The following is a 15,916-nucleotide window of genomic DNA, read 5'->3' on the forward strand; positions in this document are numbered from 1 at the left end:
CCCAAATCGTGAAAGATAAACACATGATAAATCATCACAATTTAATAAAATACACAGTCGCCTTTACATCGACTGATTTGTGTGTCCCACCCAGGATGATCCAGAACAATAAGGCATTAGATACCAGTTTACACCTTGAGGGGGGTTATGCAGAAAGGTTGAGAGAGCAGGAGACATAATCAGGGAGGCTGCGGATTCCCAAAAGACAGACAGTCAGTTGAACTCTACCACCTGTGTGGTGGTCTGAGTCTAGGGAGAGAGTCACAAGAGAAAATGCACCAACCTTTGTCATGTTTCTTCTCTTGTCTTAAATGGTGTTCATGCTGAGCCTTCTACTTCTGCAGCCTGACAAAAGCAGCGAAAACTCAAGTGTCCTTTAGCCTCTAGTTGTTGTTTATTATGCCTTATACCCTCTCCTAGGACATGAGGGGCTGGAGAGTTCTTAAATGATGAGAGAAGGTTAGCTGATTATGTAGCCTCAGCGAGGATGAAGTGAGATTTTAGTTTTTTTTAGTTTTTTTTTTAGATGTAGTTGAATGAGGCATTGACAAAGAGTCAACGCTTACCTCACCGTGCAAACTCCCAGCGTGCCGCCATTTCCTGGAACCAGCCTGAAGATTGTAAACCACATTCTGTCCCGAACCAAAGTCCATCGAGAAAGTCTGTGTTTTTAGCTTGCAGGGACATAGTAGCTGCTAGTCTATTGCTGCCTCGTTCGTTATGTTTGCATCATTTAGTCAAATTGGAATCAAGGATTTCAAACAGAAAAGGCACAAAATAACACATAAAAAATACTGCTGGAGGCAAGAGTGGATCAACAACTCCCTTGCGCTGTGATGTAAAAGGACTGATTTGTTTGTACCTGTTTTATCTAGTGAACGAGTCAGCAGTTTACAAAGATCAGTTTTCAGTTGCAAAAGGCTGTCGAAGGATCAAGGATCCATGTTTGGAGAGGACCCCATAGTGTCTTTCTCTGTCTTACCCACAGTTTTAATTGTAGTGCACTTTAATCGATGATCGGGTGCTATGTAGGGCAGAAGAATATATTACGCTGAAAAGAATTTGTCAGCTCTTGTCAGGACAACTTGAGCCTGGAGGTGTTCATGGTGACTTGCGAGGCTGTTAAATACTGTACATGCTCACGTCTTTGGTACACACACGCACACAGGCACACACATCATCAAGAAGCACATTACAAACACACACACACAATCAAGGGGCACATCCATAAAAACACTCAATTGCCAGCATTGCATACACAGAGGGAGACACACACACACACACTCGCTCAGACACACCGATACCATGGCCTTTAGCTGTGGACTAGGTCCCTTTGGTATTAGTGACACTAGTGATCAAATGTGTCAGCGTTTGAGACATCTGCTTCCCAGTAGTGTGACTATATACCCTGGTAATTTCTCCCTAGCACATCATCCCCACCTGTCTTTCTAACAGACGCACACACAAATCAGATTGGATTGCCTGCACAACAATGTGTTGACAGCAGATTTCTGCATAGTGGAATGCATAAGTTAGCTTGTTGCAATAAACTAAAATTATGGCTCGAACCCATTGGTTCTAACATTCAACTTGTAACACTGGCAAACAGACACAAGACACCCATGTGTTCATCTTTCTCACAGCCAATCATGAGGCCTGTGAAAGGTGTCTAACTAGTCAGATTACACCACATCTCTTTGGGTGGAGCAGGACGACAGGCCAGAGCCTTTATTGGCAATTCTTGGTTGGCCCAACTCAGCCTGGCCCAGTTTAGTCTGGGTTCTGTAGCTAACACCTACCAACCATTATTTATTAACAATGGCTTGGATTATGAGAATATATCTATCTGTGAGTTGACCTGTGTGTGTTTGAATGTTAAATGGTAGTAGGAAAAACTAAGCAGGATGGATGTTGTTGCATAAAAAGGCAGAACATACTGGAAGACTTGTAAGAGTGTGGCAGTGTGCAATATCTGGAGAATCCCAGAGAAATATTGGTTCCGTTCCACTATAAAGCTTTGTTATTCCATTATATGCAGCATTCAAACCTATTTGTTTAAATCAATTTGGCTTCAGAAATCTTGGGGGGAAAAAAAATCATGATTCTGTCTGTGCTTATTGGGCTCCTCTCACATGACAACTCAAGAAAACTCATGAAAACACAATAAGGCCTTTAAGGTTATCAAAACAAAGGAAGTCCAACAAAAACATGGACATGTGAGCTGTGATTTGGAAAACATTAAAGGCACAATGTATCATGTTTTCTCAGGGAAAGAGCAAAGATATGCAACACCAAAAACAGTGGGTTAACGCAACAAGAGAAGAGTTTTTGGCTTGAACATAACTGCCTGTGGTGCAATCCAATTGACAGGATACAAACAAAATGGGGCAAGAGAAGAATGTTATCCACAAACAATGTTCCACCATCCAGTGTGTGAATAAAAGCATCAGTGGCATCAGCCAAAATCATATTCTCATTATGGGTCATACGAGCCTCTTGCTACTTCACATTCCACTCAAAGCTCAGACAGCACAGAGACTGTCCTTAGATGGCCTTGCAAATTGAAGGGTAGTGACATCATCATTTTCAACACCACCATACTCCAGTTTATATTGTTATTCCATTGTTAGTTTCCATCTTGACCTTTTCTGGATATGCGTAACACCTGATCTTCCTTCTCCACACAGGCTCAGACATGAGGTAAGAGGGGAAAGATCTTAATAATGATGAAAAGGGCGAATACCAGGGCCAGGATTATTCAAATATGGTGACTTATATTCATGTGACCTGCCGGTAAAAGGCCCTTTCTCCAAGACTATGATAACAACTGAAAAGGTACTGAAAATCCATATGTCGCTGCTGTGATAGTACAAGGAACATTGTGTGGCATTAATATATCTGATAAAATCGACTATGACAATAACAAATAACTATTTCCCATGTGTATTTATTCACATGTGATTTGACTTTTCTATATTGGACAAAAACAGTGTCCAATAGTGTTCTTACATGCATCATAAAATAAAATGTGGCCAAAATGGCATCTAAGCCTATTGTCCTATAAAACTAAGTGCATGTTACTGAAATTCCTGTAACACTAAAACCATCCAAAGCATTTGTCCAACCCTGTGGCATTGTGCTGGAGGTTTCGGGAGGAAAAACTCTGTATCGGAAATTTTAAAATTCAAATGACACTACAATTACTAGAGGAAGAGGGAGGACAAGCATGAGCAACTAGTGCACGGCTTGATTCAGCTGGGTGTAGCACAAAACCATTTGGCAGGCAAGACCTTGCCAAAACAGGCTTTGTATATACAGAAGAGCTTTGCTTTTCCAGAACTCAGACATCTGAACCGACCAGGCTCCCAAAGCATTGCAATCAAAAACTTATATATAAAAATAAATAACAAACAAACAAAAACAATAACCCGGCACGGACTGTTTCACCCTGTGAAAAAATACTGTAATTTATTCAACTGCTGTCTTCAGAGCAGAATCAGATAATGACAAAGGAGACCATCTTCCAAACACTGAAGCCTGAAAAAGGCCACTATACCCTCTTTTCATGTCTGCCCTCAGTGATCCTTCTCCGCAGTTCTGTTGCTGCCAAACCCACAGAAGAAGGGAAGAGGAGGGGGAAGTTAAGGCACGCTTATTTTGTGAGTTGCATACTTGTCTGCACACCAGCTACTGTAACCCTAGGGAACTGAGTAAAAACTTTTTTTTTTTCCACAACATACTGTACAAATAAATATTCTTTGCAAGCAAGTGAACGTATTTTGTATATACTGCTAATCAAATAAGGGGTATACGTTAAGTTTTAAGACGACAAGAAACTGGTTCAAGGATTCTAAGAGGTTCATGTATTGTTCGGTGCAGGATCTACAGAAGACAACTCATAAACAATGCAATCCTGTCATCTCTTTCCCTTCCATCAACAACAACCAAGTGTCCCATCCAACCCCAGCTTGGCCCCTCTGTCCTGGCTCTTACCCTGAAAGGCATCCAAGTGGCCAGAGATGACATGCTCCAGCTCATAGCTGTAGGAGTGAATGTTGTGGAGGGTTTCTCGTTTTACAGCAAGCTGGTAGTTCTCTTCCATTTTGCGGGTGCAGCAGGAGGGACCCTGGTGCTTGCATATCAACAGATCCACATCTAGGAAAGACGAGCAGAAAAGGACAGTTTTAATTTGTTGCTACATAACATTTTGTTTATATTTTCCAGAGGCAGTGGTGACACATTACACATATCACAGGGAATAGGGGTGAATAGAAGTGTGTGTGTGTGTGTACTTGTGTGGGCCATATCTCCATTGGGAGGGTGAGAATGTAGAGTAACAATTCATCCACACTTCCTGCTATAAATACTCCTCTGCTCTATGTAAATATATTTTGGATCATCCAATTGTATTTGTGTGTAATTCACACTGTATATTACATACAATTACAAAACAAACAAGCAATGACATTTGGTAATGTGAATGCATTCATGCAACACTTGTTTGTCACACATACCCATACACATATACCCTTCACAAACGTTGACGAAAACACAAGTGTAAATACTATGATCCAAAGACACCCCAATCAGGCACAATTACATCAGCTGAAACTTGATGCAGCCTTCTCTGGCCAGTGTCTGTTCTGGCCAGAACACCGTCTTACCACCATCATTATCACATGCAGGAACTTTGTCATGACATCACCCGGGCTCATCGGCATCACATCGACTGTCCTTTACATACACACATTTCTTTGCAGAAATTCACACGCAAACGGACATTGCCAAAATCTTTTATGATAACTCATTTTACAAGGGGAAGGGCTGGATGGGGTGACTGGAGGCAGGTGGTGTAACCAGAGCCTAAAGCATGGCCTTAGGACAGACCACAAGACCAGTGCCTCACTGTCCAAATCCCTCCATGAAACACAATAGGGTTACATTCTCCATCCCTCTTTCCCTTTCTGCCCCCTCTCTCCCATTTGCCTGGCATATCCTAGTGAGGCCTGGGTGTCTCTTAATTACCCAACGAGGCTCCATTTGTTCCCATCCCAGAGCCAGCCAAGTGAAGGCATAACTGGTAGTCCCTGCCTCTTCCAGCTCATTATCTCTGTGTCTGCAGCAGAGATACACGGTTACAAAAAAAAACCAACATCTTTACTACTTCACCAAGCTACTCTATTTCTCACCTCCACAATTAAATTGGCCAGTGACCAACTTTAAAGTCAATACCATTCTACAAACGGGTAAGACAATACAATAAGAGAATCCAAATCAATTTCATTGTATAAACAAGATACTAAGTTATGGATTATATTAACGACAACTCTCGGTGTGAAACAGGTCAGTTCATTCCAAAAAGGTGTCCACTTCATTCTTGAGATAAATGTTATAACACTGACCTTTTAAAGTACTTAAGTGAGAGCAGTGTTTCTCCAAAGACCACTACCAACAGAAGTAATCAAGCAACACTGGAGATTCTTACATATTTTGACTAAAGAGTAAATATGCAACACTGCAACAACGCATGCTGGACAAACCGGACACTTACTACGCAAAGAGGAAAAGCTCTGCCAAATATACAGTACTCAATGCATGAACCCACTTGAAAACATCTGTATCTATAGAAATGTCATCAGACGACTGACAACACAACATGCTTGTTGGTGACCACACACTTCTTGGTATGCTAATGCCACCATAGTTCCCTGACGTGTTTGGTAAGATGATTGGCGAGGGGAGAAGTCCTATATTCTTGTTGTCTTACACACCGGTCTGCATAACTTTGAGAGGATTTAAGGATTTTTTTTAACAGTTTATTGCTTTATTTCTGTTTTAGGGTTGACATTTCATCATATTTAGTGCCTGTCCCCTCTCCTCTTCTGGCCCTGACCCTGATCACTTCACTGGCAGCCTCTTTCACTTCTTTGTGTTTGTGTGTTATCTGTGATATGAAACTTATATCCAGGGACTCACAGTGGAATCCAGCCAAGCTCACCGTCCCTTACGAGTAGATGGATGGAGTAAGTGATACTTGGAAATACTTTGGCTGGTAAAGCCACCACAGCAATCAGGACAGGCTGACTGTGTCACAAATATATACCAGGCCACCGTTTGGAATCAACAGAAGCCATGTCACTGCTTCTGTGTCCAACAGCAATGAAAATGATGAGCCTGGCCTTTTTTCTTATTTATCTAAATAACTTACATACAGTTTAACAAACAGCTATTCAGTGGCTTCTTTGTTAATGGTAAAATAAAATATGCATTAAGAACTGAATTGGAAAAGAAGTTTGCTATCTACAATCTATAATGTATGGCATGCAGAAACTATTAATATCTGTGTTTTGCATTTGAGTAATGTGTATTGTTAGACCATAGTACGTTTAAAATTCACTGCACAGAATATAGACCACAAACAATAATTAAAAAAAACTGACCTACTATCAACTTTCAAAAAAAATTGAGTAAGCACCTTTGGACACTGTAGTTTTTCTACACTATTTTTAAAAAAAAGCTACCTAAACAACTACAATCTCACAACGGACGGTTCTTTGTCAATCAAAAATGTCTGTGACTTGACCACAAAATATCAATATTGTTTTCAAGCCACCCGAGAATAGGTTTGGCTTTATGTTTTGGGCTTGTTGATAAGATAATATTAACTCTTTGCAACGCTGCGAAGTGCCTGAACAACCGCAACCACAACAACCATTGTATGCACTGTCCCTCCATTCTCATCCATGTAACCCTGTAACTAATTAAAAATAGCTTTAGATGTCTTCTCACACTAGTGCCATGTTCACACAGAACATTGTACAACATAATTTTTAAGTTGTTTTTTTTCCTTTAAGTCAACTAATGCTTTATTTTAACAGATAATGTGCTGATACCACACCACCATGATTGTTCCCTGGCGTATTGGGGTGAAAACATATGTGGTAACTTTTTGGGGAAGTATCTCAAGACAGCAAATAAACAGCTTAATAAACAAAATTGAGTGTTTGTAAGTTGTTGAAAGATTTGGCGTGTTAATTTCTTTTGATTTCACAGACTTCCAATTTCTCATGACATGCAAATGTTCTTTTGTCTTCAATCTGGTCTCGTCTGATTTTAAATAACTCTAGGCTGGAATTAAACTCAAACCCACAGACTCCAGTGGGCCTAGAGGACTGAACTCCAGACTGGTTCTTTTGTAATTAGTGCCTACTGTGCATGAAGTCATTCTGCCTGGCTAAACACACTTTGCTTTCCAGAATGGATGTCATCATGTCAACTGTGAATCCTAATTCCTTTAATCATCCTCAGGTGACAAACACCTCTGAAGTAATTTGGCATATTAAAGCCATGGCTCAGGGCTCTTGACATGTAAGTCTCAATCCCTTCAGCGACACCTCAGTGCCCTTCACTGCACAAGTCACAACTCCTGAATGGAGAAACTATCACCGTGTAACTGCCATGGGAATTCACTGGCTATTCTCAATATCTGGTTCTGCAGATGCAGACCCGAGTATAGAGTCCTGCTGAGAAGATGGTAATGTTATTACCACTCTTCTCAAACACGTGTGCATAAGCTCCTGCACTCATGCAGTGATTCACATGCAGCTCACATCGCCTTAATAAGGTGTGGATATTTTGATTTTTAAAGTGTTGATAACTGGGCGGGTCGTGGCCTCCTCTTACTGCTGTTTTGATATATTTCTGAGAACAAGATTAACTTTGTGGAAAAACTAGGCAATTAATGCAGTTAGCCTTCTCCTGCCTCAGGAAGCCAGTTCCCTTTGAAGGTCCTAGATCCACTGATCATACAGGATATTTACTCTATACAGATTTTCTGTGCTTTGGATAGACCACACTGAATAAAAAACACAACTCAAAAGAGCCTTTGCTCACATACCTGCATTTTTTGGACAACTTTGAAACTCAATGTTTAGCTTTCCCAGACTCTAGAGCTGCCTACAGTGATTGGCATGAATTCAAGAGCCACACCACAGGAAAGAGGGTGGACAGACAGATGTTAAAGAGAGAAGTGAGGGGCGGACAGGCAGCTAGATGCACACCTGAGGAAGTAGCAGCATTTCATCAGAGGGGTGCTTAGCCACGCATTGGCAGAGTAATTATAAAATACAAATAAAAAAATGTAATGTAATATAAGAAATCAGCTCTCCTCAAATATGCCATTTCTATTCAAGAATACAAGGTGGTGTCTTATCAGGGATAGAGATTATATACCTGGAAATCTACTGAATCTATCACAGAAGCAAGGCAGAAAGAGAAAGCACACAATCAACTGAAACACAAGACTAACTTAAAAAATCAATGAAACGTGTAGTGTAAACACAGAGCTGTCACGCTAGAGCTTCTGCAGTGCATCTCAGCTGAATAATACACTGAGTTTACTGAGCTATGTCTTCATATATGTACATTTTATTTTTTTGTTTTTATTGTAAAGGCCCAGTTTGACAAAACTCACTTGAGTGGGTCTTATGTGAATTTTACATTTGACGGAAGTGGGTGGTTGAAAGTTGGCCAACATAAGAAAAGCGATACGTTTAATGGTTTTTAAATGTGTATGGAGTAGGTGTACAACATGTGTATGATATCTCAGTGAGAGAAGCCAACTAAAAACAACAGGGACTCAAAATAACCATAGCCAATCAAAGAGTCCTGAGAGCTTGCCAAGGCTTTTGACGCTGTAACTGGTTAAGGATGTGGTGACATGATAACAAACTCCCTTGCAATTAACACATGACCCTGCTTGCCCTGCAATAAAGACAGATGCATAGATAGAAGATACTTTCTCAATCACTCTAAAATAGTTGTTGATGACTCAGTACATTTGGAGAATGGCAGTAAAGCAGCAACATGAAAAAAAAAGGTGTCCTCTGGGTGGTATGCATGCAATCAGATAAGCTCTGCTCAATCAGATAGATTTAACCGAGCTGTAAAATGGGTTGATCATATCTGAGGACATTATCCAAGAAGCCAACTGCAGACGAAGTGAGTCGCTGCAGAGCCCTGCAAACAGTCTGCTATCCAAATGATCTATCTCCAGAGGGCTAAATCAGCACCCTGTCGTAATCTCAATATGGAGCATTTGGCTGCGCACCACAGTAACAAAGTGCTCATAACTCTTCAAAATAATCAAGGGATAAAAGCAGCTTCATGTCACAGATTATCTCAGTGTCCTTAATGCTGGATCTTGCATGGGGATAATGTCACTCTAGTCTAAACTGTGGTCCTGGGAACAAACTTTTAGGGTGTGGAAAGCAAAGTGTTCACAGCTCAAGAAACACTTCCAACCACACAAATACAAAATATCTATCTTTCTATTTTCATATCTGTCTATCTGTCCTCCTACATACCGTATCTATGAGGGAACAGACATTATGAGCTCTTGATAATCAAAACATTATCACTGCTCACTGTACTACATGATGTACAGAAAAGGTATAGTTATTTTTTAAATTTTATCCTGAGCCACTGGCAGGATCTCACGTTCCCTGCTGACATCTTTCTGGTGTTTAGTGAGAAATCAGTTTACCACACATGAATGAAACGCAGCACTGTATCCCTAATACAAACATCAGGCTCTGAAAAGAGTTGAAGTTTTGCCACTTCAAATTTCAGGACTTGCTTTTGTTGGCATTCGATCTGAGAAGTGAAGCAGAGTAGCATAATTGTGTACACACACACACACACACACATACACCAAATCTCCCACTTTAACACCCCCTTCCATTGGTTGCTTTGAAGACAAGAACCAAAACACCCTCTCTAGAACAAGTACAAATAAAAAGCAACATAATATAGAAGCCCAGAATGTCCTGGTGGAGCAACATCAATGTTTGATTAGCTGTGAAGGGAAGCAGAGAAGTGGCTGAGCGAAACCGCACAAAACAGCAGTTCACCAAACCTTTTAATCAGGCAAAATATTTATATCAATTAACAGTCCGGCAGGAGCCAAAGTCTGTATCTTGATCACACAAGCAACATTTTCTCAAACTGTTACAGGTATAGATAGACGGTTTGTCAAAGAAATACAGACTTTTTAGGTTGAAGGCATGGAAACCAAATGTATTAAAGGGAAAGACTATTGCAACCCCCTTACAGCTGTACATAGTCGTGTAGCTTCTGCCAGTGCCTTAATGACAGCAACAGCTTACCACACAGACCTCACTCCAGACTGATGACATCCTCAGAAGACCAAGAGACCTTGGACTTGGTCTTCTGAACCTAAATCCTACTGGTTGAAATCAAACTGACATCTTCTGTTGCTAGTAGTGACACCCTGCTAAACAAACATATCGAGTGGTTTGATTTCACCACGAGGTATGTTTCCCACTCCACATTGCTCTTCTCCCTGTAAAAGTATGCAGACTCAGGCTGGTGATACTTAAGCTGCCACCGACACGCATGTGACACTGCTGCAGTAAGGATTGTGGTCTGTGGTCACATAGATAGTTTTACATTGCATATCTACCGTTTAAGTATGTGCAAGAAAAGATGCACATATAACGTAGACATTCAGGACTGGAATAACACATATCAGTGTCAGCACCGCTGAAAAGTCGCGTTTGCGGCGTTCAAATACACTGCGCTGTGTATGTCAATTAAAATAACTCTACATAGAAGAAACATGACTATTAGTTAAAGGCCTAATATGCTTAGAGAATAACTTTCAAGTTAAACTAGCATAGTTGAACCAAAGCCTGAAACCGCTCAAAATGTGTTTTGCCTCCAAAACAGATTTGGCAACATTGTTGAACCTTATAAAATAAGTTTTCCTCAGTGTGCGAGAAGAAAGCACATACCACAAATCCTGCAAGGCATTTGAAGCTGCTTTCAAGCATCATTCTGACAAAACTCTGACAAAAGACAGGAAAAATCTGGGAACCATGACAGCAGATGTGCCAAAATAATCTGTTACCCTGCTGCAGGAGCCCTAACTGCAAAAATGCTGTGGCCCACAGTGTATGTACGAGAGCTTGCCACGCCAAGTATCTAAAAACATGTGGCCAAAAGAGTTGGTGGTGCTGACCTGAGCAAATCAATCTGCAGTTTGCAAATCAATCGCTCCCCTTAATATGGCCACAATACACAGAGTAAACCATATGGGATGAACGCTAGACTTGCACTCACTCACTCACTCAGTAGTTTATGAATGTGCTGAGCTGTTTCTCTGCCAAACGAAATTTGCAAAATAATCGTTTAAACGCTCCAAACAGCCCACATATGATGAGCAGCTGGGTGGCATGTGAAGTTGCAAATTGTGGAGAAAAAAAAAACTAGAAACTCTGCTGCTTTTCAAGTCGAGAGATGAGACAGATGAGACAGGAGTGATAAATTCACTTAAATGTGACACTGGCATTCTAATTTATAGATACATGTTTGTGGGAGTAAGAAAAACACTCAGGATAATGAAAATCGGCAATGATGATTCATGGAATTTGCTGCAAAAACTGCTTAACTTGCTTGAAGGTTACATCAGATAAGACAGCATGCTATAGAATTTGACATGCAACATCTTATATTATAAATGGGAGCATCACCATAACAATACTTGTTTATATCTACAAGAGACGATGTTCCATCTTTGTTTTTCAATCTCTTACTGTTGTCATTTGAATGAATGTACATGTATTCTACTTCTGCTCCTATAGAGAAATCAGTCACACGGTGAGCGTGTACCGATCCACAAGTGATTTTGACACAGGAGTGGATTGTTGGAACCGACTGAACATTCATTCTCGTCAAGAAACAAAGAGAAAGTTTATTTGACATATGCCTCGCACGTTTGCAAATGTCTTTCCTGGAATGACACTGATCAAAAACAAAGATCGTGCGCGTGGCTACTGCCGAGATTCACATGTTGTGGTGCGCGTCTTCAGCCGAACCCACGGGGCTCACCTGTGTCAGGTGTCTCCGGTACGCGGTGCAGCGGGCCGACCTGCCGCAGCTGGAAAGCGGTCCTCACTTCATGACAGCTGTGCGACTCCACATCGATCACACGCACTGCAAACACGACCGCAGAGAAAATCCAAAAGCATCCGCAAGAGTTCACGCGTGGGCATATTCCTCGGGACATTGCCGCATCTCACACCAGGTATCCGCGTGGATAGAGCCTGTATACTGTAGTCGGGCTGCAAACTGTGTGACAGTGTTGAGCGGAGACGGTGCGGCAGTACAATGAAGCGACGATGAGCTTTAACATCTGACAAACGTTTCCGTCTGATTCTCACATTATTGGTTGGGGTGAGTGTCAGCGTCTCACTGTAGGCGAAAGTACTGGGGTCTTCTCTTGGACAACTGAGGAGCACTGTGGACTGAAGCCAGTCTGTCCCGCGCTCAACACTTTGCAGTGGTCGACTGTCTTCATGCCTGTTTCCAAATGCCTTGCGCACACTCCCCTCCCTCTCCGTTTACTTCAGCTCTATGTCCCAACTAAAAATCACTAATGCATCTTCATCATCCCCACAGGGAGTTTCAGCATCTTCAGTATCCTTACCACATAAAACGAAACTTTTTTTTTTTTTTTTTTTAATCATTGTTATAAAGGATATACTTTTTTTATCTCACAAGTCTCCCTCTAAAAGTTTTAACTCAAAGTAATTTTGAAAAACATCTTATTACCAATAGGTATTAAGACACAAAGAATGTGCTTAGGTATATTAGTGCAAACACAGTAACAATAAAAATGATTCCCTGCTGATTTGTTTGTGTTTTTTAGGATTTTATTTGTACATTTAGTGTATTTCTTATTTTACTTTTAACATATAGTTTATAATAATAACTAAATACAATAGTGTATACCCCTGCTTCCTCATTGACCTGACTGGTGATCATGTATAATCAATTGTTTCTCGGTGAGTACATGTACGATTGGGCTGGATTGGGGTGTTTTTATGAAAAGCTCTTTTTTGTTGCATTATATGTATGAAAAGTGCATATAAATTGCCAAAATGAGTTGTGTCATTGCCTGTTTTATGACTTTAAAATATGTAAACACAAAATACTAACCAGAGAGACCACAAGTGTTGTTAAATAAATGTTTGTTTAAGTTAACCAATTTTGTATATCATTAGTTACTATTGAACTGTTCTATTCTAAGATGGAAGGAGGAAAAAGTACAAATTGACAGGAGATAATACTGTTTATCAGATGCACAGATTTCACATTTTGTGACCCAGTGTAGTATTATCTGATCTTTCCATACTTTTGTTTAGGCTATTTCAAATTAATTCAGTCAAATCCAATATATAATTTTCTAAATACAAGTCAAATATCATTAAATCTAAACCTCATCATTTTTAAATTAAGGCAAATATTCTACAATACTCTAGTAATATTAAAAATGTTGAGTCATTTACTGGGTCATTTTAATTTTCAAAATGAATTCACGATTCAAAGATTTGCAGGATAGAATTATGTTCATCGCCACAAGACACTATAAAATATGACTTTCTACTCCAAGGAGTGCCTTCATACACTTTATTTTGTTAAATACTGCCCTCTCCTGGACATATAGTATAGTGCAGTGATGAGCTCCAACTGATTTTTAAAAGTCTTTTTGGCAATCTACAACACAATATAAAAAATAAGTTGTTATCTAGTGGAATAGGATCAAGTTGTTGTGTGGTGTACTTGGTTTGAAGGCCTCTGCTTTCCACTTCTTGGAGGAGAAACCTAGGTACCTGGGTACTGAAACCTAGGTCCCCGGGTACTGAAATATTTGTCATCACTAATGAGAGCATTGTGTTATTCATACATGAAACACACTAACCTTTTTATGTTTTAAGAAAGAGAAGATGACATACCAGTTGCAACACTTGCATATTATTTCCAAATGATAAAGAAAACAGAATAAAGCACTATATGAAGATCAGGTCAGCACAATAACGATTTGATCCACTGGAACAGCTTTTTAGAACCCATGACATTATGTCCTGATCAAATGACAACCGACAGACTTGCAGACTGGACCCTGGGTTGGTAAGTCTGAGCTATAAGTGTCACTGACCCGACAGGAGCTACAAGGAGCCACTTGTCCCAGGGTCATCATAACACACAAATAACTACAGCTGCAATACAAATCAGAACCCGCATGAAAACTAGTACAACAGGGCATGAGGGTCATCAGAACACACTTTGCACTTGCAGCAATGTGAGGACAAATGGGGGTGGCAGGTGGCCTCCTCAGGTTTGTCTAAGGGTCTGTGTGTCAACAACAGGTTACTCCCCTGAGGGCAACTATGTAGGACCACAGCTGGTAATTCTGTTATTTTCAGTAGGGGAACACATCCAGACAGAGAGTTAAGAGGAGTCGTGAATGCCCAGTTTGACTTATGGGATAAGAACATGCAATTTTCTATCCTTTATGCACACTTTTGGAACAAATATTAAACTGACCAATTACAAGCATATTAAATGTTGATGCCAAAAGATATGCACAGTCTCAACACATGTCACTGGGAGAAATCTTGTTGGATAGCATTTGACAGATTATTTGTTACTTACTTGGCATTGGTATCCTCTCCTAACTGCATTCACCATTTTGCTTCAGTCACCTTAAATCATGTCAGAATCCCAGTGCAACTGTGGGCAGAATTAAATGTGGTACAGTAAAGTAAAGGCACCATGTTATGTTTGCTCACAAAATGTGTGGTTGGTCATTTATTTATTTTCCTTAAGTTGAACAAGGTTATGATCCACCATCGTGGGAGTTTGAGCTCCTACATTGAGGCCATAGAAGTATTTATTCATCAGTTTTACAGAAATTAAACACATAAACAAAAGTATTTATGGGTAGCATATTAATTTCTGCGAATAAAACCTGCTTCATTTTACACAATGTAACCTGTGATTATTTTATTTTTATGAATTAACATACAACTTCTTCACGTGTTTATATACTGCGACAGTCAACTGAGTTTATTTACATTAGCATGTACCTGTTTTCCTCCTTTGCCGGATAGTGATCGTGTTTCCCCTCAGGAAAAGTTTGATGATACAACGAGGGTAAAACCTCAAGCAAGAGCCAGTCTTGGAAAAAATAAAACACTCAATATATAGGGTTTGGAAAAGGTCTGACGTGTTAATTCACCACAAAGTCGTGGACAGGTAAAGGCTAACGGAGGTTAATAGTTATCATAGCTACTAGCTTCCTAGCTAGCTAATCCGAGTTACAGGTGTTGCCAGTTAACCCTGTTAAATATCCGGAAACAAAGGAGTGGGATACACTTAATACAAAATGTGTAATTTACACTGTCCATCAAAAAAAATACCCTAAACAAACGTTAAAAAAAAGTTCAAAACATTTGTATGTGTAGTAACTCCACTTCTGTCGCAAAAAAACCTCCGCAGTGGCATGCAGCCACAATGGCATTATTAAATGAATATTTGTTTTCCCTGCTATTAGATTTTAAATTTGCAGTTTGAAATATTATGAATGTATTTCTTTGATTCCCCCAAAAAATGTTGTTACATGTCAGCAGAGGGCGCCAGACATCCTAGTTTTCATAGCTCTCATTTATTTTCTTAGCTCCCAGTGCTCATGTATGCATACTTTATGGGGTTTTCTACTAAGCATAATTACAGATAGTTACAAAATAAATAAATTAATAACATTTTTGTAATTTTATTCTGACAGAAAGCTAGATTATATATATGTATAATATATATATACTGTATATACATATATACGAATATATATATATATTGTTGTATAAATATATATATATATATATATATATATATATATATATATATATATATATATATATACACACACAGTATATATGAAGGTTAAAAAAATATTTGTTTTGGTGAGCAGTAAATCAGCAGTCACCCTTACATCATAAAATAGAACATATGCCTAACTCATGCAGGCCCTCTACATTTAACCATATTATACATT

The 15,916-nt window shown here is 39.7% G+C and overlaps 1 protein-coding gene across 3 annotated transcripts in view; it reads right to left on the reverse strand.

Moving 5' to 3' along the window:
* The window catches only part of LOC131470215 (glypican-5-like), an 89,563-nt gene extending 74,438 nt beyond the window's left edge, over positions 1–15,125 (reverse strand). Inside the window, exons 1-3 of one of the 3 annotated variants that reach the window (XM_058645908.1) lie at positions 14,952–15,125; positions 14,518–14,595; positions 3,994–4,155 (exon numbers count right to left, since the gene is read on the reverse strand). In XM_058645908.1, coding sequence (XP_058501891.1) covers positions 3,994–4,155; positions 14,518–14,524 — 169 coding nt within the window. In that variant the 5' untranslated portion in view covers positions 14,525–14,595; positions 14,952–15,125. Of the gene's footprint in view, positions 1–3,993; positions 4,156–11,910; positions 12,388–14,517; positions 14,596–14,951 lie in introns of those variants that run through there. The other 2 variants (XM_058645899.1, XM_058645889.1) reach the window with 2 other exon arrangements.
* Between the last annotated feature and the right edge of the window lie 791 nt (positions 15,126–15,916).

The sequence above is a fragment of the Solea solea genome, chromosome 1 (assembly GCF_958295425.1).
Source record: "Solea solea chromosome 1, fSolSol10.1, whole genome shotgun sequence".
In the NCBI taxonomy this organism is placed as follows: domain Eukaryota; kingdom Metazoa; phylum Chordata; class Actinopteri; order Pleuronectiformes; family Soleidae; genus Solea; species Solea solea.